General features: G+C 34.4%; 4 protein-coding genes across 37 annotated transcripts in view; 2 read left to right on the plus strand and 2 right to left on the minus strand.

Annotated features, from left to right (window-relative positions):
- Positions 1-25,025, plus strand: part of zgc:174653 — a 954,986-nt gene that overhangs the window by 627,960 nt on the left and 302,001 nt on the right. For 2 of the 18 annotated variants that reach the window (XM_073945403.1, XM_073945409.1), the window contains exons 1-3: positions 15,027-15,067; positions 16,657-16,714; positions 16,804-16,897. The exons of 4 other annotated variants lie outside the window; for them this stretch is intronic. The gene's annotated coding sequence lies outside the window, so the exon portion shown is untranslated. Of the gene's footprint in view, positions 1-15,026; positions 15,068-15,402; positions 15,740-16,656; positions 16,715-16,803; positions 16,898-17,020; positions 17,179-17,273; positions 17,370-17,540; positions 17,781-18,407; positions 18,562-25,025 lie in introns of those variants that run through there. 12 more of the 18 variants (XR_012401399.1, XR_012401400.1, XR_011010924.2 and 9 more) reach the window with 12 other exon arrangements.
- The window catches only part of wu:fe14d05, a 126,984-nt gene that overhangs the window by 94,944 nt on the left and 7,015 nt on the right, over positions 1-25,025 (plus strand). The window lies entirely within an intron of this gene.
- Positions 1,787-25,025, minus strand: part of znf1065 (zinc finger protein 1065) — a 207,657-nt gene continuing 184,418 nt past the window's right edge. Inside the window, exons 1-5 of one of the 17 annotated variants that reach the window (XM_073947635.1) lie at positions 8,435-8,464; positions 8,208-8,275; positions 7,573-7,722; positions 2,712-3,947; positions 1,787-2,492 (exon numbers count right to left, since the gene is read on the minus strand). In XM_073947635.1, coding sequence (XP_073803736.1) covers positions 2,716-3,947; positions 7,573-7,657 — 1,317 coding nt within the window. In that variant the 5' untranslated portion in view covers positions 7,658-7,722; positions 8,208-8,275; positions 8,435-8,464 and the 3' untranslated portion in view covers positions 1,787-2,492; positions 2,712-2,715. Of the gene's footprint in view, positions 3,948-7,572; positions 7,723-8,207; positions 8,465-9,748; positions 10,537-25,025 lie in introns of those variants that run through there. The other 16 variants (XM_073947632.1, XM_073947634.1, XM_073947638.1 and 13 more) reach the window with 16 other exon arrangements.
- On the minus strand, positions 12,879-24,183 carry LOC110439429 (uncharacterized). Its single transcript, XM_068220593.2, has 8 exons — positions 23,085-24,183; positions 22,827-22,999; positions 22,483-22,582; positions 22,046-22,375; positions 21,785-21,941; positions 21,492-21,619; positions 19,647-21,401; positions 12,879-14,749 (listed from the first exon to the last, which is right to left on the minus strand). The coding sequence occupies exons 1-7, from the start codon at positions 23,397-23,399 to the stop codon at positions 21,105-21,107; spliced, it is 1,500 nt and encodes a 499-aa protein (XP_068076694.2). The 5' UTR covers positions 23,400-24,183; the 3' UTR covers positions 12,879-14,749; positions 19,647-21,104.

Consider the following 25,025-nt stretch of genomic DNA (forward strand, 5'->3'; position numbering starts at 1 on the left):
CTAATCCCGAAATGTGTACAGAGATTGATAGGGCTGTATTTCAGTTCATCTGGAAAAACAGGACAGAATATGTCAAAAGAAAAACAATAAGCTTTTCGAAAGGTGGACTCACTGTTCTTGATTTGACAATGTTTAAAATGAATTGGATGAAACATTGCCTTTACCAAAGTCATTTACTGGTTTTATATTACAAATCTCTTCTTTGACAAATGTGCTGGATTAAAACGGTCATGTTCTCTATTGTGTTTAGTGTTGGTCAACTGTGGTAGCATCTTTTAATTAGGAAAAAATATTTTATTATTATTTTTACTATTTTTTATTTTTGCTCTTTTATTGATCATTTTTCTATGTTCCTTCTTATTATGAGCCTATTGCTATTTTTACTGTTTTATGCTGTGTCATCATGTGTTTATTTTCTCTCTGTAAAGCACTTTGTGCAGCCCTGTGGCAGTTGGAAACGTGCTATATAAATAAATAGAACTTGAACTTGAATTAAACTTTTTGCTTTCTTGTGACTCCAAATGTACTAAACTTCCCATTAAATGATCAACCTTTCATAAGCAATTATTAGAAACGTGGATGTTACATGTCCATGTATTTATTATTTATTTATTTATGTTACTTTGTCGCCTTCTAGTATTTTGTATCTGTTTGTGTTTTGATTTTAAGTTGATTCCTCCGCACCTGCAGACCATTGACTGTTGGCGATTTAAGAGCTCGCTCTGCAGTGTTTCAGTGACGGGGATTTGAGCGCCCGTCCAGACGTGGAGTGGTGCTCCTTTTGTTTTCAGCCTTCGTTTATTCTGTTTTCTCCCCATACTTTGTTTATGCTACCTGTTGAGCCTTGATTTATTATTCTGCTGTGACCACTAGTCAGGTAAGCTAATCTGTATTTTTTTTTAACTTTATGCGTTATGACGTCTTTCACGAGTATCCGGAATATGCAAGTTTAAGTAATATGAATCATCCACATATCTTTTGCGACTTCATTATCTGAGATGTGAAACACATGGAAAAGCTGCCTGAAGACAATCAGCAGTCCCGTGCGCACACACATAAGAGACACGAACATGCTGGTGGAGTGAGTGTGTGTTACAGCAGTTTGGCTGATAGATATGAATTTGTAGCTAAATCGTTTGCCCGCAAAGCAGCATTTCGCATTGTTTACATCATTGCTACAGCATACCGTTAATGCTAGACACTGTACATGTCATGATCAATTTTAACAAATAAAAACACTTACTTGTAGCTTACAACTTTTGCTTTGAGGAGATTTTAGCCGAGTCCAGCACTGAACTGGGAGAGATTCTGTGACAGTGGAAACGCAACATAATTTTGGCCTCATTACTCATCTCCCGGGCGATTGGCCCGGCCCGATAAAAGCCCTGGCTCGCACTGGCCCGATAGTGGAAATGCGGCTACTGGCACTTCCCCGCCAACACTTCAAGAACTGTACTCTTCCAGAGCGAGTAAAAGGGCTCGCAAAATCCCCCTGGATGCCTCATTTGATGTTTGATAAGTAAATTAATAAACAATTCGGAAGTGTGGAATGTGCACAAATATGGTTATCGGTTCATAATAGGTTGAAACACATTGTTAGATTTTGCTGTATTTGGCTTAACCGTTCTTGGACGGCTTGTCAATGTATAGAATGTTACATGTTGGTTTCATTTGAGAATTGAACCCAGTTTCTTGGACTCAAAGCTGGGGCTTTTCCCAGCTGAGCTAACTCCTCAACATATGAACCCAAGAGCACAAAATTAAAAAGGGAACTTGAGGTGTTTAGTTTCAGAAACAAGAAACAACTGATCTTTATTTGAAAAATAGAATACAAAGTACAACAGAAATGACGGAAGCAGAGCGTCCAGTAAACAGGCAAAACAAATCTGACACAAGGGTAAAAAAAAAAACAACAACAACAACAATAAAAATAAAGTGTCACTTAGCGTCTCAAGAGAATCGGGCGAGCACTGGGCAGTAAAGGCTCAAGACTGAACACACTAGCTTTTTACACACAAACTTTTATAGGGAAAAACACAGGTGTTGCTAATCTAGCTTGAGTGGTGGCACACAGTAGATGGGAAGAGGAGGAATACAGCTTAATTAATTTTTACATAGATGACTTTAATACATAAAATAAGTAAGCTGACCAAAGCTCTTACGGGGAGAAGACTTTATCGAAGACAATGAATAGTGCAGTTCCTCAGCAGCGATGTTAACTCATTGGTAACTTAACCCAAAGTGAGACATTACTTTATAACAAAGGATGTAACCCTCGGAGATCGGCCTACTTCTTTGGTTGGGTCACAACTCTTGAGTTCCTGTAGGTCATTTGGTTCACACCTTTTCAGATGCAAATACTTGTTTGCATATGAAACAAGTCATACAATCTATCAACATATAGAGTTATTTTGGGTTCTTGAAGCCCTGCAGGTGTTCAAAGGGTTTCATCTTCAGAAAACTTGATATGTATTCAAAAGTTCACACTTGTCCTGGTAAGAAACTCTGGTTATTTATAGTGAGTCAGGAATCATCTGATTGGTAAATCATGTGTTGGCTAATGCAGGACCAGCCGTAGACAATCATAAGCATGTGATCCTCTCAAAAGAAGTATAAATAAACTTCACTTGGATGGACAGCCAAACTACATGAAAAAGCTGCCGTTTTGAATATACCAGTGTTTGTGTGGAAAAGGCCTCAATTTTGGGGACTCTGCTATCCAATGTGAAGCTTTAGGTGAGTGTTGAGGCTTCTTTTATGTTTAAAGCCCTTTCCACATTCACTGCATCTAAAAGGGTCCTCTCCTGAGTTAATCTTCCTGATGTGTTTCCTGATGGAGTCTTTGCGTGTGAGACTCTTTTCACACTGATCACATGTCAACACTATGGTTCCAGTGTGATTATCCTTGAGGTTCTTGAGGCTAGCTTTGGTTGTGAAGCGCTTTCCACACTGAGTACATGCAAACGGCTTCTCTCCAGTGTGAGTTCTCATGTGGTGTTTGAGTGTGCTTTTATGTGGGAAAGTTTTCCCACACTCTGTGCATCTGTAAGGTTTCTCTCCAGTATGAATCCTCATGTGGTTGTCACAAATTGTTTTTTGAGTAAACCTTTTCCCACACTGTGTGCATGTGTGAGGTTTTTCTCCAGTGTGAATCCTCATGTGGATGTTAAGGTCATGTTTTTGAGAAAAATGTTTCCCACAGTGTGTGCAAATAAAACTTCTGTTTCCAGTGTGTGTTCTCATGTGGACTTCAAGGGTGCCATTTTGCTTAAAACTCTTTCCACACTGGATGCAAGAGTAAGGCCTCTCCCCAGTGTGAATTCTCATGTGCGCTGCAAAGTTTCCTGATTGGTAGAAGCTTTTTCCACACTGTTGGCATATGTACGGCCTCTCTCCAGTGTGAATTCTCATGTGCACTGCAAAGTTTCCTGGATGATAGAAGCTTTTTTCACACTGTTGGCATGTGTATGGCCTCTCTCCAGTGTGAATTCTCATGTGGGTTGTAAAGCCTTGTTTATAAGTAAAACTCTTTCCACACTGTTCGCAGGTGTAAGGCCTCTCCTTAGTGTGAACTCTCATGTGAACATCAAGGTTTGCCTTTTGACTGAAACTCTTTCCACACTGTTTACAGCTGAAAGGCTTCTCTCCAGTGTGAATTCTCATGTGGTTTTCAAAGCCTTGTATGTGACCAAAACTCTTTCCACATTGTTCGCAGGTGTAAGGTTTCTCCCTAGTGTGAACTCTCATGTGAACATCAAGGTTTGACTTTTGACTGAAACTCTTTCTACTCTGTTTACTGCTGAAATTACACGCAGATTTGGATTTCCGAGGTCTTCCACGTGATGAAGTCTTTTTATTCAGTGTGGGTTTTTCATCAGTCGTTATTTCTTGAAGTTTCTCTTCCATTTCATTCTGTTGATGAGTCTCTTCTTTCAACACCATCAGGTCTAAAAAAAACAACAACAAAAACACTGTTAACTTTAGTACGAAGACACAAAGTGACAAGCAAAAGATGGATGTTTCATCAAGATATTAAAATGACCTTACCATTTACTCTCCGTCATGTGGTTTTAAACATTTCCTTTCTTATGGAACACAAAGAAAGCCAGCATTTTTTCACTATCTTCTTTTGTGTTCAACAGAATCAAGAAACTCGTAAAGGTTTAAAACCACATAACGGAGAGTAAATGGTATCCCTTTAAAGAGTTCCTTTTATGAACCTTCTTTTACAAGATGTAAAATAAGTCTTTGGTGTTCTCAGAATGTGTCTGAGGTTTTAGCTCAAAATCAGATTATATACCTTGAAGAAAATATTATTTTGGCGGTCAGAGGAAAACCAAGCTCTTTTTGTGCCTGTGGCTTTAAATGCAGATGATCAAATGCACTCATTCTAGATTATTCATGTTGTGTTCCCTCATGTGCATCTTCAACTGGATTTAAACATTTGTAACTTGCTTGGAAGACCTGATTGAGACAAATACTGCATGTTCATAGCAAGTACACATAACTTACGCCTATATTTCTGAGTTTGCATTATTGTAGATAAATTATGTTATATAACAAATGTTTCCCAGTACTGGGTTGCAGTTGGAAGGGCATCCACAGTTTTAAAAAAATGCTGGAGAAGTTAGTTGTTCATTCCGCTGTTGCAACCCCTAATGAATAAAGGGACTAAGCCGAAGGAAAATGAATGAATGAACACATGCAAATGCTTAATGCCACGTTTGCTGTAAACTGGATTGATGATGAGATGGCAAGATGACATACTTTACTACTTGATTTCATTTTAAAAGTTTACACTTAACGAGCCTGAGGCTCCCATTTGCAAGACGAAAGGGGAGTTCTCGAGAACTCTTCTGTAGTAGCCAGGCAAGTGCACACATAGGGCTTAACCTGTGCAGTGCACATGCCCTTTTTAGTCTTGGATAGAAAGTGCCCTTCCGAAATTATCTAAAGTGCCCCCGCGACGCGACACACCCTCGGTCCCGCCGTTCAGTAGGTGCGCGACAACACAGCTGATCAGAAGGCGCGAAAACACAGAGCGTGAGCAAATATGATATGGAACTCAGGGTATTTATAGTGGTTTAGGAATCGTCTGATTGGTGAATCATAAATTGAGTAATGCGAAACCAGCTGCAAGCAATCATAAGCATGTGATCCTCGAAATTAGTTTATAAATAAACTTCACCTGTACTTGTTTTTGTTTTCTTGGCTTTTTGCATGTACTGATGCTTAGATGAAAACCTACATAAAGACATTTAGATAAGACATTAAGATATTTTATATACCTGACAAGATGCAGAAATGCCATCTAAAAAAGTTAACTACAGTTTGTCCCATCAGGGACAGTGACAACGTAAATATACAAATTAATAATGTTAACCCGGGGATTTGTGACCTACACACGACTTTCAGAGTGCTTCTGAGTTACAGAGAAGTGCAGAGGTTTTTTCTCTTATACGACCTGCGATATCAAACATTTCACCGTCATTAAACACACTGTCTTTCTCCCCTGTGTGTGTGTTTGTTTTTCCTCTGTCAGAAGCGCATGCACAAAAGGCAACTCCCATTTTTATTCAAACCCTGCCCATTTTACCTCCACCGACACTCCCACCCAAATAGAGCAAGACACACCCACTTTCCTGACTTTTTTCAAACTAGAGGTATGCAAACATCCTGCTGAAATGGGGGGTTTCATGGCCCTTTAAAGTTACTAGTGACTCGAATAAGCATGGATGGTTCAAGTAGCAGCTCCATTGATGAATAAATGATTATTGTTCACAGAGCAATAAACCGCTCCTCGTTGATATCACCTCTGGGCATCTTCTTCAATGTGTGCTCCCATTGACAGTTTTGCGCTTGAGCGCCTCCAAGTGCTGTTTACTGTAACTTCAGCAGCTCCGTGCACATGAACAAAAGTGCCAACCTGATTAGTTAAGGTTTTAACGCCGCGCATCAAATAAAAAAATAAAAAAACGAGCACGAGGCGTTTCTTAAAAAATTCTGCTTTTTTTATGCCTGGCGATTTGTGTGTGGTGTGCACCATCACATTGATGCCCTTTATATAGTCACAAGGTGTTAAATGTCGACAGAAAATGCAGAAAATATCTTTGTGTGCACGGGCCTTTACACTGTTTTCAGGATCTAAAAATTCATTCTGTAAAAATAGTCTCAAGCAAAAAGATTCCAATGGCGGCGCCTGCTGGTACGTAAAGTATATGGTCAATACTGACGAACTTCACACTCAAATGTTTGCATATCATCAGCATGCTGTAATCCATTTCTTAAACTGCAAAAGTCATTTTTAAACTAGTTTGTTGGCCAGTTGTAGTCAGTGCAATGCTAAACGTTATTGTTCCACTATAATTAGTTTTGTTTTATGTCGTCCCAAAACATCATCATATAATTTAGAATACTGTAGTTCAATGTTTTATAATAATAATAATTTTTTTGTGTCCATTTTATCCAGCATATTTAAAGTTAGGGCATCCACATTTTCTGACATACTTTAAACCAGGGTTAAAATTTTTGACTCGGGAAGGGCTAAAGGCTAAGGAATTTTTCAAATACCCCAGATGGAAAAGGGTTTTATTTGCCCTATATATAATTATATTATATATAAAAATAAATAAATACATTTAATAATACAAGAATAAATTAATATTAAAAATACAGTATTTTATATATTTCTTAGCAAAAAAAAAAAAATTATACTGTGTAAAAACAAGCTTTACTTGTATCCATACACTTTTTCCAACAAAAACTTTTTTAAAATGTAAAAAATAATAAAAAAAATTAACTGTTTTAAATGTTTTAAAAACTATAATAAACTAAATCTATGCACAATAATTTCTCCAGGTCGATGTCTTCAGCAGTAAATACAAGGAGCACATTTAAACAAATATTATTGTAAGGAAAATAATTAAACCATTATGATAAATAGAGTTAAAATTACCTTTTTGAATAAAAAGTTTTATTGAGTTGAATTTGTTGGTGATTGAAAGGGTTTTGGCCAGATTGGGTAGCAAAACATGAACAAAGGAAAATAAAGACTTGTTTATAAAAGACTTAAGACCTACAACACAATATTTCAGTAAATTTAAGACATTTTAAGACCCCACGGAAACCCTGTTTAAACACAATAGCCCTGGTAATTAGTTATTATAATAATGATTTAATTCTAACCCTAGCCAAAACTATCACTGTAATAGCAGATATCTTCTATGAGAATACTGTAGGTCAAATAGTGTCAGCTCAGTTAAACTTTTTTAATTGATTGTTTTTATTTATTTTATATAGTACCAGTGCTCTAGGATGCTCTACAAACAGTAGGAGAACAAGAAAAGCAATAACCTTAAGAAGGTAGAGATAATAGGAGACTAATAATACATAAAATAATGACAAAAAACATGAGAACAAGTAACAAGAAAGAAACTCATTCTGTGCTTTTGTGCATTTAAGAGAACTAGGCAGCACACTCAGGGCTGCGAGATGGATTTAGTATTCTTATTAGTAAAATATATCTGAATGAGGATCAGATGACTGCGTCGGTCTTTGAGAATAAAAGTCAACCTGTTTGTTCCTGCAGATCTTCCTGTTTGACTGTGAATGTTTCTTCAATCTTCAGGTCTTCACTTTCTACTTTAATAAATGCCATCTTTATAACAGTGTGGAGATCAGTCGCTTCAGCAGGAGTTTTTCTCTGAGTTTGGACACTTTATCCTGTTTAAAATGAACAAAACAATGAACAGAAATACTTTATTTCTTATATATATTGATGTAAATTTAGAATAAACTAACATTAAATTAGACCTTCATTAAAACACTTATTACACATTGTTACATCTCTGTAACTTTGAAACTTTTTTCAGGTATGTTCTTAATCGTGTTGTTTGTTTCATTTACTTTATTGTCTGCTTACAGCAAAGTGTAAATAGAGGTAAAATTGGTTTTATATTCGCAAATTCTGACTTTCCCCTTAATAATATAATTTCATAAAATGTATTATTTGCAAGCTCTGAATAGTGAAATCATATTAGCAGCCAATGACTATCAAAGTACAACATTGTTCACAGTCAAATAAATAGTGCTAATGTTGTTTTCAAGTTACACTTGCATGCTAATTCAGATCTAATATTCAAAGTAACATGGTAAACAATATAGAGACTTCTAAATGAACGAATGTGTGAATAGAAAACCAACTTTACCTCTATAACGTGTAGCACTTTTTTTGCACAAGACAAATTTCCTCTCAGGGACAAAAAGTTTATCCTATCTTTATTCAAACAATAGATCTCATTACTGTGAGTGAAATAGTACATAGTTGTATAAAATGTTAAAATAATATTGTCAACAGCAGGTACATAATTTAGCACTGAATAAAAAAAACCCTTAATCAATCACTTTATATAAGGGTAAGCGCTTTAAAACACACCTTTCTCCAGTTAAATCACAGCGCGGGAGCGGCGCATGCTTATGACGTCATAGACCACGCCAAAATAAAAGTCTTTTTTTTGCCACTTACTGTTGCAGTCATGACTTATTGACACATTTTCCCCTCCACTTTGATAGAGGTAAAGTTGGTTTTATATTCGCACATTCGTTCATTTAGAAGTCTCTGTATTGTTTACCATGTTACTTTGAATATTCGATTGGAATTAGCATGCAAGTGTGACTTGAAAACAGCATCAACACTGTTTATTTGACTGTGAACAATGTTGTACTTTGGTAGTCATTTGCTGATAATATGATTTTACTATTTAGAGTTTGAAAATAATACTTTTATAAAGTTATATTATTAAGGGGAAAGTCTGAATGTTTTAATATAAAACCAACTTTACTTCTATCCACTTTGACATACACAGACACACGTATTTGGAGTTAATCAAATCCTCTATCTCTATACATTTTAAGACAATTTAAAAAACGTGTTTAATCACTAAGTCGAAGTGTTTAAAGCAAAAAATCTCAACGTTCTAAAATGTATAACAAATAATCTGATGGGTGTTTTGAGCTGAAACTTTACAGACGTAAAAGACTTATCTTAAATTATGAAAGGGAGGTAAAATAGGTGCCCTTCAAATAAAAACTATTCATTACTACTACATGTTTTAACTAGTCATTCCTTATAATATATATTTTTCTCTGCGTTTGGACACTTTATCCTGCAAAAATTAACAAAGCAATAAAAATGTCCTGTTTAAAATAAATAAAACAATGAACAGACACAAAATAACTTCTTTTCAACAATTGCTTCAACAGTTTCTTTATATGAGAGTAATTAACAAAAATAAATCAGGTAAGTGCGAGCAAGAAACAATAGCAACAAATAAGCTGATTAAAACTAGTAACATTATTCTATTTCTTATATATAGTGATGTATATTTAGAATAGAATGACATTATGCAATTTAATAAATTAAACCTTCATTAAAACACTTATTACACACATTACTGTTGCTTTATTTAAACTTTAACAAATGTTGTTAATTATTTTGTTTGTTTTATTTATTTAATTGTCTGCTTACAGCAACGTTGTAGCACTCTTTTGCACAAGACAAGAATTTCTTCTCGGGGACAAATAAAGTTTATCCTATCTTATTCAAACAATAGACCTTATTGTGAGTAAAATAATACTTTATTTGTATAAAGGTTAAAATACTGTAAACAGCAGGTACATCTAGCATTAAATGAACAACCTGAAATTTTAATCAGTTGGTTTACATCGGTGTAAAAGCTTTAAAACAAACCTTTCTCCTGTTAAATCACGGTGCGGGAGCGGCGCAGCTATATGACCACGCCAAAATAAAAGTCTTTTTTGTTTAGCTTTTCCCCCTACTTACTCTTTGTCATGAATTATTGATACATTTTCCACTTTATACTTTATCTGCTTTCTGTTTTGTATTTAAGACCATCAATCTTTGTTAATTGAAAAAAAAGCATTTACCCCCCAGATCTTCACCTTCAGGTAGGTTGATAGGAGGTTGCATTTTCTTTAAATGATTGCATTTCTTTATCCATAGCTTTAACTCATTCACTTGCATTCAACTGATGTTACCACCTCTTTGTATGTTTGAATGGGGAAACATCAAATTCTTCAAAACTGCCTGCCAGGTTCCAACCTATATATGTAATAGGTTGAAACTTAACTAGGTTAACTTAGGTTGAAACTGGGCTACAGTCCATTTGTCAGGATAAAAACAATATTTATAACCAAATAAACAAACAAACAAAAAACTAAATAAAAAGTTGTAAAGAAGCTTTTAAAAATGACTGAAGAACTTTAATACAACGTTGAACAGTGCATCCACGCATGTTTAGACTTTACATTTTTATAATGTTAGCATTCAGATATTATTTGAGTGTAAATTCAGAATGTGCAACTCACCTTTCCAGTATTCAATGAAGAAGTGGGATGAGAAATGGCCTCAGTGGGTTTTTCTTTGTAGGTTGTTGTTGGTAATAATCCCAATGTAGGAATCAACAATCGTAGTTTGTCATACAAAGTTGTTCTCTTTACTTAGCAAAATAAGCCAATGACGTTTCTGTTAGGAACCCAGAATATATAGAAACAACCCTGCTGAGCTACTGGATCTGGAATGTGATTGGATAAGACTCAATTGGCCCCCATTAATGCTGGTATAAAGATGCAAATGAGCAGTGAAAACTCAAGACACATACAGTGGGGGATGGAAAGTTCAGCAGCTTTACAAACCAGTCTTACAGAGAAATAATGATGTATTAGGAAAATAAGTTGACTTCAGCCATCTTCATTTGATTTGTTGCCGTTGTTTTATAATACTATTGATGGAAGCTTATTTTTTAGTTTTGGCTGCTGCATTTTGTAGTTAATGTTGATACACTTATGTTGAGGTATTTTGATTTGAAACACATTTCAATTTATTTTTTCCCAAGCCTGGTTATAAAGTAATGTAAGAGTCGTGTGTTGTTTTTGTAGAAGCTTCTCAGAGTTGCTTGGCTGAAGTCTTTGTGTAAAGATGCAAATGAGCATTGAAGACTCAAACCACACCGATGTCTCAATACACACAACTACATTCACTTATATAATAGTCATTTAAGTCTTATACTATTATACTGTGATATATTATCATTCGTTGAGAGAAACAATTTCTGAACTTCACATTGATGTTTTATTTGTCAAGTTTAGTCAATACATTGACATGAGCTAACTATTAGCATTTTTTTTTGTCATTTATTTATCACTGAACTTGTTCTTTATGTGAGTTTAGAGTCCTTTATTTCTCTTAAAGCACATACAGCTCATTACTGGCATCTGTAAGACAGTCAACACACTCTTAATAGATCAATTATTTCTTTCCAAAAGTGTCTATAGATTTTAATGATCAAAATGTAACTTGTTTCTGTGCCAATTTTGTTTTCTTTCCTTCGTTTTTTAGTTGAACAGAACATGTGTGAGCAGCTCAGCTCTCTCGAAAACCTCTTATTCACCGGGTATGTAACAAAGATGTTTTTCCCTCTGATTATCACTTGTGTTTGTGCATACAAATATGCATAGACATTCACAAGAGAATATAAAAGATACTCTGTGACAAAACCTTTTCCTTTTAACACAGTAAAGCTATCACATACTGCCCATTTTTGCTACTTTTGTCCTTTGTTGATAATTGTTTTTACATTAATCACAAATGGATGAGACACACTGTAACTTCAAACTCATTTGTGTTAATTCCAGGTGCTGTGAAATGTTATGTTGTAACGTCATTATGTGACCATAGCAGGACCAAAACAGAACGTCCTCCTAAAGTCCTATTAGAAACGACTAAAGGAGGACTATGTGGATACGTTCTGTTAATGTTAGAAAAGTTCTCTTTGTAATGTTATTAAGTGATCATTGCAGGACCAAAACAGAACGTCCTCCTAAAGTCATATTCATAACGTTATTATATGACTAAAGGATGACCATGTAAAAACGTTCTGTAAATGTTAAAAAGGTTCTCTTTGTAACCATAGAATGGCCAAAACAGAACGTCCTCCTTAAGTCATACTGGTAACGTTATTTTATGACTAAAAGAGAACGTTTTAAGAACGTCCCTAATGTTCTGTAAAGGTTCTGGATTTTTATTACCTTTAGGGAACTTTCAGGGAACGTTGTGCAAGGTCGCGCGAACGTCGCCTCCTACCTGGGAATATCATCACGAGTATCAGTGCTATCAGTTTTTGTATTTCTATTTGTTGTAATGGCCTGTTGTTATTGCAATAAAAATAAGTAAATAAAAAAAGCAGTGCAATGTGGCTTTTTATCAGCAGTGGTGGAATGCGTGTGTTATATTGTACACTATGCACTCGAGAACGATTGTCCCTCTACCTGTTGTTTTAATCCCCTGAGAACTTTGCTCATCTTCAGAACGCAAATGAAGACAATTTAGATGAAATCAGAGAGCTCCTTCATCTGTCATACACAGCAAGAGTCCCGAGATGCTCAAAGTCCAGAAAAGAAACCAAAAACATTTAGTGGTTCAATTGTAATCGAGTTCCAAGAACATTTTGAGTGACAGAAAATGTTGAAAAAAGCAGCCATGTCCCAAAATAGGAGCTGTTGAACCATATAGTGCACTCTAAAAACGAATGTGTTGAAAACAACACAACATGTGTTATTTTCAACACATGTCCTGAGTGTGCTCAGGGACAACACATGTTGAGTTAAGTTTAACACACAAAATGTGTCATTTAATGTAACACATTAATGTGCAGCATAAGTTGACACACAGATGTGTTGTTTTTGTATGTATTTAACACAACTGTGTGTTACTATTCAGTTTTTATGATTTTGAATGTAAAATATATTATAAATTAATATACAAAATCTCACAGGAAACATTAAACACTGTTCACATACTGTTTATTTTTTCCTTTTTAACATGAAAATAATGCATTTAAATGTTTTACAGCATTTCATTGTACAAACAATTCATTGTATAACATAAAAACTCACTTTATAAAAGCATTCATTAAATTGAACTTGTATCTGTTACGAATGCCATATAAACTGTCAAATATGTATGAAACAGTTCCCAACATATACATTTTTAAAAATTCTCTAGTGAAAGAAATAAGTAACCATAGCACAACGTTTATGCATTCACCTACATGTAAGATGCTTGTCTTAACAAAATAAATCATTGTCAAATCTAGTCAAAACACTTAAACATTTAGGTAACCCTTTATAGTAACGACACTATAAATCATTTATTGAGCATTAGCAAATAGTTAATTCACTATTTGTTTAGCATTAACTCGACATTATAAGACATTAGTAAGCGGTTCATAAACACAGCCACAAAAGGCTGAATTTTTGACTTATAAGCGCATTTATAATGTGCTTAATGATTGTAGTTTCATAATTCAAACTTTCAAATACAAATGGTTTGTAAATAATGCAGTCCTTAATTTAGTAGTGAAAAATTAGTCAGAAGCAAAGTATAAAAGTACAATTGTTAAGCGCATTATAAATGTACTTATAAGTCAAGAATACAGCATTTGTAATTGTATTTATGAACCGCTTACTAATGTCTTATAATGTAGAGTTAATGCTTAAATGAATAAATTCACTATTTGCTAATTCTTAATAAATGATTTATAGTGTAGTTATTATAAAGTGTTACCAAAGTTTCAACCACTAACATGTTTAAAACAAAATTTTGTATTTAGGAGTTACATACTGCTGATCGCAAAATGTCACAATGTCTAGAGGTCTGTAATCTATTAAGTCCCCAGGCAGCAAAGCCATGTCAAAATCATTTGTTCTGATGACACTGAAGGAAAAAAGATGTTCATCAAAATACTTAACTCTTAAAACTCTCAGAAACATAAGTGCGCATTCTCTTTCACTTTGGGGAATAATGTGTATAACTTCACCAAATAATGGTTCTCCCCTTTCATCTGCTTTTAAAGTCAGAACAGATCCTGTCTGGTATGTTGTCCCCAAAAAACTGATATTATTACTCACATGAATTGAACTGGTGTAAGTAAGAGTCTCAAAATGTGTATCTGTCTTAAGCTTGTCAAGCAATTTGTCACCCTTATACAAAGATGCAATTACAACTGGGAAAGCATTTGGTACAATCATCTCAGAATTGTGTTTCGAGCTTAATTTCCATTGGTGCATTTGCTGAATCTGGTGTTTATGAGCCAGTGTTTTTGAAATATTACGAAAGTTGCAAACAACTTGGGCATGTCGCTTAAGAGGGTGATGTTTGGCTTCGAACCTCATACACCACAACTTTGAAAGCGGTCCAAATAAAGTCATAATACTCGGGTAGTGTGTCATGTAGTGATGTTTAGGAATTAGATTCCTTTCAGGATAAAGAATCTTGAACTGTGTATGGTGATCAATTATTAGCTGCTTAAGATGGACAGCAAGTCCTTTTGACACAACAGGTGCAAAAATTATGTCACAAATTTTCCTCAACATTAGGAAAAGGTGCCAGTGTGGGCTCTGTGTGTCAATTAAATCACCCAACAGAAAAGGCAAGACTAGTAGTAAACACCACATCTGTGATGCAGTCTGCTTAATAGCATTTTCAGATGTCCTCAGATTGACAATAACACTAGGTTTATTTTTTTGATTTCCATAGCCATAGTCAAAAGCTGCTATTCTTTCATTTAAAAGTTCCAGAGAAAAACATTTCTCTTCATAAATGAAATGCCGCAGCATCAATTTGACCTCAAGAGGTCCGACTCCTTCCAACACATCATGCATAATGTCTACACTGTAAACCCTAATGCTGTAACTAATTAATTGAGTTGAGTTCTATTAACTTAAATCATTAAAATTCGTTTATCTTAATTAACCTTGATGAGTATTTAGAACTTTTTCTTATTTTTGAGTTTGTAAAAATTTAATCTTTCAAGTAAGGTGAACAATTCTGCTGGGTTTAATCTATACAAAATGTCTCTTTAAAGTTTCATTAACTCAAATTCTGTCAGCCTAGTGATTTTGCGTCTGACGTCATCCAGGTTCACGTACGTGCTCATGCTTCATTCGTTTTTTTTTTCAAGATGGCGGATCGGCCTCGCTTCACACTACAGTAAGTAAAATATTTACAAATCCAAGAAATATTAAATGTATGTTTTAATTAATATAATCACAGTAACAGTTCAATGTAATGTAGAGTTAATCAGGGTGCGTTTACATGTCGTACATTACAGAAAACATGTTTAGCCTCACTTGTTGCTAACTAACGTTAACATTACTGTTTAAAAAGTTAGAATCAGTGCAATGTTAGCGTTAGTTGTAATGTGTTAACTCTGAATTTTAACAGAGTGTGATAAAGACAAAAATATTTAAAATCGGCAGACTACATTTTTCAAAAAAATTTAAATCTTGGCGCGAGTATGCCTTTTCTCAGCCTGTGCTGAAGTTGTCATGGAGACGTGCGCTCTCACAACCGCATGTCATGGCGCTGCGCTGAACTCCATCCAGTCTGTGAATGTGGTATTATCTTCGCGATCTGTAGGCACTTCGGAAACGAAAGGCACAAGAAACGTAACGTTAATCATAACTCAAATGATCTCCGCCTAAACACTTAACGGTATTTTCTGATGACGCGCAAAAACGTAGTCTCAAAACTTAACTCTGTCACACGCAGCTTGTTGCTTGCTGATCCATGTATGAGGATAGCCTGACGGAGAACATTTAAGCTGCGCTCCTCACCTGAGCAGGTACAGAGCAGAGCTTCATTTTACACTACCACATTGAGGTAAAGTTGGTTTTATATTCATACATTCATTTAGTAACAACTTGTGACTCGCTCCATAAATTGTTTACCATGGTTCTTTGTCTATTCGTTCTGAAATCACATGCAAGTATGACATAAAAAACAACATTACACTAAATGCACTATTTTTTTTGACTGAACAATGTTGTACTTTGAAAGTCATTGGCTGCTAATATGATTTCACCATTAAGAATATGCAAAAAGTACTTTTCTGAAATTATATTATTAAGGAGAAAGTCTGAATGTGTAAATATAAAACTAACTTTACCTCAATCACCAGCACTGATCAACACTTAATATTTCCTCGCGCTTAAGACGACATCTCTGCATATCAATGATTACCTGATTAATGCGATCAGTTAAGTGAATTTAAATGTCATTTAGGTCAAATGTATTTTAAAAGTATGATAAAAGTTTTTTTTTTTTTTTTCAATCTATTTTTTAAAATGTCTACTCTGGAGAGAATATAAACAGCCTAAAAAACAAAGTATGCATATCTATAACACATTAATACAAAATTATGTTATTAAATAAAATAATAACAAAACAAAATATTCAAGACGTGGTAAAGAAGACAGTTTTCTGATGTCCAAATTTTGTAGCTTAAAATATATTTATATCTTAAAAATATAAATATTTTAGTCTATATATTTTTACATCATTAGACAATAAGGTAAGTTTTGTTATTTCTAGCTTTTAAAATCAGGCCTTAAATTTCTTTTTCGTCCTATTCAGTTTTAGAAATTTCAATACTGTTTAAATCTGTGTTCATCGAATTAAAGCAACTAACATGATAATCAGCTCTATTGCTAACCGTTTTGGAGGTTAACGTTAGACATCAGGCAATTGTACTACTTCCACTCTCAGCTAAATGACACTGTGACTTTGTGTACATACAGAATTGAAGGTCAGGTGTTGCTGACTACAGATAGGTTCTTAAATGGAGGCATGTGAAAGGTGGGTAAAATATTTATTTTGTACTACTATGCCTGGCATATCCAGATAAAATAAATATTACAGTGTATTTATCAATGATACTTTTGCAGCAAGGAAAGTGAAACTTCAGCTAGACCTTGAGTTCAGTTTACAACATGAAGATCCTGCTTTCAACATCTGATCAACACCTGATTTTCATCTGAGGTAAAAAATAGATAAGTAAATGAAACATAATAATAATATTAATACATTTTTTCTAGAATTGTATATTTTGTGGTGTGGGTTTGTTTTATGAAATTCTCTCTTGTTTCTTTTTGCTGTTTGCAGAGTACCAACATGTTACAAATGAGAATTTTCCCCACAAATTCTTTGCAAAACTGGACCACCACCTATTTCATTTGATGACAATTTTAAGGCAAACAGCATCCAAAACTGGCAAGACAGCAGATACCCTGGCTAATCTTTTAAAGGTTTATGATGAGCAGGTATGTTTGGGGTCACGTGTTAAAGTATACATTAAAATATAATTTGAATTATTATTATTTTTTTAATTTTTAAAAAATTGATTCTTGATTTCCAGGAACTGAATGATGTCAGTTCATGACGGACTACTGTTATCAGAGGTCTTTTGGTCTTGCTGCGTGAGCGTGACTTAAGATTCTTTAGGAACACCATGGTAAGACTTCATTCATTCTTTTCACAATTAGGCATGTTTAATGAAAAGATGAAAGTTTTGAAAACTTTTACTTAACATATTTGTAATCAAGAATAGTTGATGAATCATATAATATTGGCTCAGTCATTTTGATACTGTCCTTACATTAATATGCTTGAATTATGTTTTTAGATTGATAATCCTGCTGACTGAAGATGCTTTATTGGCCCTGCATTCACTGAGGGTCTCTGTTGTCCTGAAGAATGAATTGGACACCACCCACAGCACACTTCCAGACCTTTCTTGTCTTGTATGGATTAATGTATGCTCTTCACATAATATATAGTAAAGGACTTTGAACTTGTGCAAAAAGTTTTGCTTGGCATGGATGATGGAAAATAAAAAGTCTCGTAGCATGGAAACCTTAAAGAATGAGTTGATGTAGAGCTTTTTTTTTTTAACTTAATAAAGACTGTCTCTGGGGTAGTAACTTCAAAACATTTATTTACCTTTAATTGGTAAGTATGCATTTTATTATATATAGGGATAGTTTGTCCAAATGTAAAATTCTGTCATTTACTAACTCTTCACTTGTCCCAAACCTGCTTGAATTTCTTGCTTCTGTTGAACACAAAAGTTAAGTAAAGCTGACAACCTGTAACCACTGACTTTCTAATAGGAAAACAAATACTGTGGAAATCGGTGGTTACAGGTCTCAGCTTTTTTTTTTTTTTTCAACAGAAGAAAGAAACTCAAACAGGTTTGGAATAAGTAAATGACAGAATCATAGTTCAACCAAGACTGAATATATATATATATATATATATATATATATATATATATATATATATATATATATATATATTGTAACGAGCGCACACATGCCATGTCGCCCTGGTCGCTAATTCAACCCAGCTGGACCATCATCAACACAGGATCGTTCACAGCTGGACGTCATCAAGTGGAGAGGCATATAAACCAAGCCCACGCAAGGAGAAGATGAGCTTCATTCACCCAATGACTCCATGCGCTAACGCTTGTCTCGCTGTCTCTCCACAGCAGACTCCAGCTCGTGACGATCCCACATCCGACTACTCACTGTCCTTCACTTACTTCCCGGAGCACCAGAGCACCTCACCTTGAAGAAGAGCACCGTTTACACCCCATTCACGTTGTAAATAAAGCACCCTCCGGGGACTTGTCTGTAAACTTATCCAACTGTGTCGCTGTTTTCCCTCTGCCTCGCTACTATATATATATATATATATATATATATATATATATATATATATATATATATATATATATATAATCTGCTCTCCGTTAAACAGAAATTGGGGGAAAAATAAATGGGGGCGAATAATTCTGACTTCAACGATATATATACAGTTTCTGTGTAGTTTACACTAAACGAGTCACTTCACAGAATGTGCACTTATTATTTTTTTTAACGAATGCCTTAAGAGTAAGTTTTACACTTATTAATGTACTATTAAATTTTATCAAACTTATAGTTTTTTCTTGAGGCTCTTATGTCTGATATATTTACATTGTGGGTAATTTTTATTAATTTCAGATTAGTGTTCATTTTCAATCTCTTTATGTCTAATAGTTTTTATCGTTTTAAGACATTTGTAATTGCATAGGAGACAAATTTGAAAGTACTGTTGGACATTTTTTCTTTAACAATAAATGTCTAAAATGGTATTGTCTGTGTGTTTTAAATTACAGATTTATTTTGACAGATTTATGGGGTTTAAAGATTAAAATAATGGCTAATTTTAATTGTGAAACTGACGATGGAGAAGTTAATTTTAAAAAATGCTATCAAAATGTATGAGCTGGGTGACTAAGTATGTAAAGGTGAGATAAATAATTAAAAATAAGTTAATTGCTATTAAAATGTATGAGCTGGGTGATTTAAGTATTTAAAGTTGAAAGAAATTAAAGCAATTAAGTTAATTGGTATTAAAATGTATGAGCTGGGTGACTAAGTATTTAAAGTTAAAAGAAATTAAAGCAATTAAGTTAATTGGTATTAAAATGTATGAGCTGGGTGACTAAGTATTTAAAGTTTGGAAAAATTAAAACAATTAAGTTAATTGCAATTAAAACGTATAAGCTGAGTAACTTGGGTATTTTAAGTTGAGTGAAGTGTCTTGCATGAGTACAACAAACTCAAAACTTAATGTTTCTGTTTACTTAAAATAGATAATTTCATAACTTAAAAAATTTGACGTAACTGATTACCTCAAATTTTTTGAGTTTTGTCAACTTATTCGGGATTACAGTGTACACCAATATTCTCAGTGACATGAAAATACTGTAGGCTGTTTAGGCATGAGTTCTGTTTGACACCGGTTGCACTTGCATCATTGAGTTGTACATGGTATGCATAGTTTTCCCTTGTACGTCTCTCTGTATTATTTTCATCAAAAATAATCTGGGAACTTGATTTGTCAATTAGACAAAATTGACAAAATCGGTTTGCAGAGAAACTTTCCACATAGCCACAGAGTGAGTGACAGGCAAGATTGTCCGCTGTCAGCAAACAGACTGTTCCAAAAAGTAATTGATGTTTATCGTGTAGTTTGACCTCTATACCATTCTGCTCAATTTCTTTTAAGTCTGTTATAAGAGGTTCCAAAATTTTGTCAAAACCATAAATGTCTTTATCAATAGAATTAAATAAGAGACATAAATGGATATTGGAAAGTACAGAATTTTTTTCTGACGGCACATTTCGTAAAGCAAAGTAAACAGCCCCCATTTTATGAATCTTTGTTTTAGATCCAAGAGGATTAGTTGTTTCCAAGTCATCGAAGTATAACTGAATTTGTAATGCATTTGGATGGTTTCGGTAAAGAGGATGTTTAGAATATTGAGCACCATCACAATAATCATGCATTGTATCTCGTTCACCGCAAGACTGCATATACATATTCTGCATTTTGTCACAACTAAATAAAAATTTAATTGTGTTAATTATTGAGATGTACTGACATGTGACAGGCACAAGCGCCTGGCTTTTCCCCCCATTCTTTCTAAGACAATCTAATCTGTGACCAAGAAACACTTCTGTTGGTTTCTCAAAGGAAAATTTGTCAGAAAAGTACTTAGTTAGTTTAAATGTAGTATCTATGTCACCAAACATGTTTCTAGCATAGTCAAAATCCTTCATAAGTGTTTGAACTTCAGCACTATCTAGCGGAACTGCCAAGTTCTTAAGTAAAGTATTAGTCTTTTCTTGCAAATGACCTAAGGTACGATCAATAACTTCTTTTGTGCAGGTTATACTTTTTTGAACATCAGTATAAGTTACATTAGAAGAGGCATACATGCTGGCAGCAAAAGCTGCAGCACAGTCTTTTAGGTTTAAACTGCTCTGAGGAACTAGCTCTGTTTTAGACATTTGGACATTATCCTCAAAATTATTTATTCTGCTTTCATCAATTTGATAGGATAAATCTAAGTTCTTTGTATGTCCTGACTCTTCAGAAGGGCATGAATTCGTTTTAAAATGATCTCTGTTCAGATGTTTTAAAAAGGAATTGAAATTATGATAAGTTCTTGGGCAACCATTTTGACTACAAATTAAAGTTAGGTTGTAACTATCAGAGAGTGCATGCACTTCCCTTAAATGCCAAATTAACCCCTTTGTTTCAACAAAATCATTTTGAAGACACTTTGGACAGGTGTACATGCTTATTTCAATTAGGTACGAGACTGCACCTTAGCAATCAATTCCATGACCTTTTATCGTTTGCAAGATGACTGGGACAAAGACAGGTCATATATATACGCAAAAAAAGAAAAAACAGAAGACAGTTGGCATGGATACTGAAGGTTGCACAGCCAGTAGAATTTGAAAAGTCTGTCTACAGCACAGGTCAGGCTTTCAACATCAAGTGGAAGAGCAAAAGAGTCATTCTTTGCCACAATTACGTACTGGGATCCATGTCCTAGAGAACCGATGGAAACCAACTGTGGCTGAGCTGACTTCAGGGTCCCATTCATGGATTCAGCGAGCAAAGATGTAACGTTGGTACCAGCCTTCAAAAATGAAACAATGAAAAGCATTAGAAAATGTTGCTCCATTAAAAACAATTTTATTTATCACAAGCTAACACAATAAAACTATACCGGCACTTGCTCCAACAGGTAGGACACAGCAGAAGTCACACAGCATTTACTCCCAGCAACACTTCTCCCAGATGCAGTGGGTGGAAGAAGATGAATAAGGATCTTCAACATAGTGTAACACAGTTCATCTTGAAGTGAAGATACAGGTCACATGCAAAAAAAAAAATTAAAAATTTTTTTGGAATTAATATTTTATCTTGAATAGAATATCAATATTCACATAAAATTTTCTCATTTAACCTATGTTTAGAAAAGTATGCACATGCAACAGACATTTTGGCTGAAACTCATACCATCATGCTGATTCTCAGCCTTCTCCTGTAAGTGTCTGATGTCATTTTTCTTCTCCAAGGATGCTATTTCCTTGAGTCTTGGAATTATCGTCCCTTCCCATTTCCGGATAAACAAGTCTTCTTTCCCATCGGTGAGCTTGGAAAATTCAATGTCCATCTTCAAAGAAAGAAAGAAAGAAAATCAGAAACAAAGAAATATTAATATTACAATTATGAAAAATGTTTGTGTAAAGTTCTGTCTTAGTTAAGCATGTCTATTACCAAAGCTGGCATGTCAAGAAATCTAGGATATTCCTTGAAGATTTCAGCAACAGTTGGGGATTTTGTTGTTATCCATCTCCTTCGGTAACTGAAGGTTTGATTGATTGCAGTCTTTATTGATGATGAATTCTCTGGTGATGGTCGCATCCTCTTTATCAGAGTCAACCACTCACTTGGTACAGTTTCATCTGGACTTGGTAAAGAAGGTTGCGGTGTACAATGACGACGTTTCAAACTGTACACCCGCTGGCTCTGTTGAAGCTTCCGTCTGATGTTACGTAATCTCATTTCAATAAATCCACTGTGTGATGGCCCATCAAAAAAATGCTCCTGATGTTGGTAATGCAAAAACAGAACTAGTTAAAGTCAAGTATACATGAGCAACTTGCATACACATTCCTAAACAATTCAGTTTATATTGTAAAAAACATTCTTACATGTCCCTCATTTTCCCCAAAGGGCACCTGAATCCTTAACGAGGGGAACAATGACACAATCTCTTTTGCTAGAGCCAGCTTTTCTGTACCAGATGGATAGCTAAAAAAAGTAAAAAATTAAAAATAAAAATACAGTTGCACAAATTGCTCCTTCACAAACATAAAAAACTGACTAAACAGTGGTACTTTAGAATTGATTGGGATAAACTGATTGTTAAATTTATTTATTTAAAACATTTTTTTAAATGTAGAATTTATTTTAATATATAACTTATTTAAATAAATGTAATTTAATGAATTTGCAAAGAAATACACCTTACGTGGAATAAACAAACCATACTCACAATCCATGTTTCTCTACAAGGTCACTGACAGCAACTTTAACAAGAATCTTTCTTGAGGAAATCGACAGCGTCTTAGTCTCTTCATGTTCTCTCAGGATTGTAGGGGCTTTTTCTTCAAGCAGCGTCAGCAAACTAGTTGTGGTGCCAGTCTGAATTGAATCTGTTAAAGGACACTAGAAATGCCAAAAACATTTTATTTATTGAAATGTTCACTTTTATCTATAGTAATATAAAGGGAGAAAGATATTAATGTTTTACCTGTAATAAGTGCACACTTCTTTCTAATGAGTCCGGGGTGTTGCTTGCAATATAATACATTTGAAATTTGTCAAGCTCCTGTACTCCTGCATTTACATCAGTGTCAATGAACTCTTGAAAATCTGTGTCAAATTTCAATATTCGATCAAGAGATAGTTGTTGAGACAGTTCAGGTTTGACTGAGGCTATCAGATCTCCAACACTGCCAACTGTGAATAGTTTTCTCCAAATTTCCTTTTTGTCTATGAAGACAGTTGCAAGAACTCGGTGTAAAACTGTTAAAGTGACTGTAATTTGCTCCTCGACTTCCATCATCTAAGTAAAAGAGAGAGAAATCCATGTATATACAAGCACAATGAGAAAACAAACACATGTAACAATGAGTATGACAATAAAAAGCACATTTTAAATAGTATATGACTAGTCGGTTAGCACAAAATGGCGCGCAATGTTAATTACAATAAAGATCTTCATATTTTAACGTTAGATATTGTTTATGAATTTGCTCACACAGCGGCGCCATTTGGTGTCTGTACAAAGCGCCAAACTAATGTTATGGAAAGGCATTCTTGTTCAAATTCCTGCCGCAAAGCGGCATCTTATGTTTTATATCAAATAACATTATGATTAAAACGTTAATGTATAAATTGTGTCCGGTATCGTTAATTTACCTCCAGTGTCAGTGATGCGGAGGCTTTAAAGTGACGCGAAGCCGGAGATTTTAAAGTGACGGCAACTCTCATACCAAAATGCAATACATATTTAGGGTCAGTCTTTCACCTTAAATATGTAACTTATTATTAACAATTCTGCCGAGTGCCAACGCAGCTTTGCAAAAGACGCGCCAGATGCGTTAGCTTAGGCGGCTAAAGTTAATGGTACATGACCGAGTTGCCAAGTCACCCGTGTATTTGGAGTATGAAACATGGAGACATAATAAAAGTAACAAAAATAACTTCCTGGACAACTAACACAAAACATTCTCACGCAGAGTGGAAGAAATATTTACTATCGTAGCCGAATTTTAATTAATTTCACTCACCTGAGGCAGAGAGATGCATTATCCGACAGAGCTCCCGGAGAGCGACGGTTGAAAAAGAACGTCACTGCGCATGCGCGTGCACAAATACACAGCATAAATCCCGAAATACAGAATTTTCAGCCACATTTTCACAAATGCTTATTTTATATTACCATTATGATAAATAAACTACATAAACACATAGCACAGTGCCATTTGACTCCAGACAAAAATGTATTTTATTCCAACATACTGTTTAAATGTGTTTAACACAGTCATTGTGTAAACACTTAAGCACAATATTAACACACAATGTGTCTGCAGTAACACAAAATGTGTTATGAACTGTTTAACACATATTTTGTGTAAATTTTTAACACATCATTTTTAAGAGTGTGGCTGTTTTTGACCCTGTAGCCTATTCTCTTCATTTCCATTCAGCAGAAGAAACTCACACAGGTTTGGAACAAGTAGAGGATAAGTAAATGTCAGAATTGTAATTTTTATGTGAACTACCCCTTTAATGCTTCTGTAAATTTAATATTATCACTGAAGATATTGCTAAAGAATGGCAGGAAACGTGGAACAGATAATAAGAGACGACAATTTATATGAAACAATAAGAAACCCTATATAGGCCTATAAAGTTGTAGAAATAGAAAAGAAGAGGACATAATTATGAGGATAAGATTTGGACTCAGATATTAATAGGAAGTAATGTGTAGTAGACATGCAAGTCATCATGAACTGGATAAAAAAAAAGTTTCTCAAAATTGTCTTAATGTTTAGATTAAAATTTTTTGATCAACTTTAAATACTGAAGTGTGTTTGTGTGTGTGTGAGAGAGAAATCTAATCTATTTTTTAAATATTTTTTATTAATCTTTTTATTTTTATTAATTTATTTTTAATTTCATTAAT

The sequence above is a fragment of the Danio rerio genome, chromosome 4 (genome assembly GCF_049306965.1).
Source record: "Danio rerio strain Tuebingen ecotype United States chromosome 4, GRCz12tu, whole genome shotgun sequence".
NCBI lineage: Eukaryota > Metazoa > Chordata > Actinopteri > Cypriniformes > Danionidae > Danio > Danio rerio.

Coding starts and splice junctions, on each gene's coding strand:
- LOC110439429 (XM_068220593.2), bottom strand. CDS start 23,399: ATGATGGAAGTCGAGGAGCAAATTACAGTCACTTTAACAGTTTTACAC. Junction 22,583..22,826: donor CTTGTAGAGAAACATGGATT/GTGAGTATGGTT, acceptor TACTTTTTTTAG/CTATCCATCTGGTACAGAAA. Junction 21,942..22,045: donor TTCTTGACATGCCAGCTTTG/GTAATAGACATG, acceptor CTTTCTTTGAAG/ATGGACATTGAATTTTCCAA.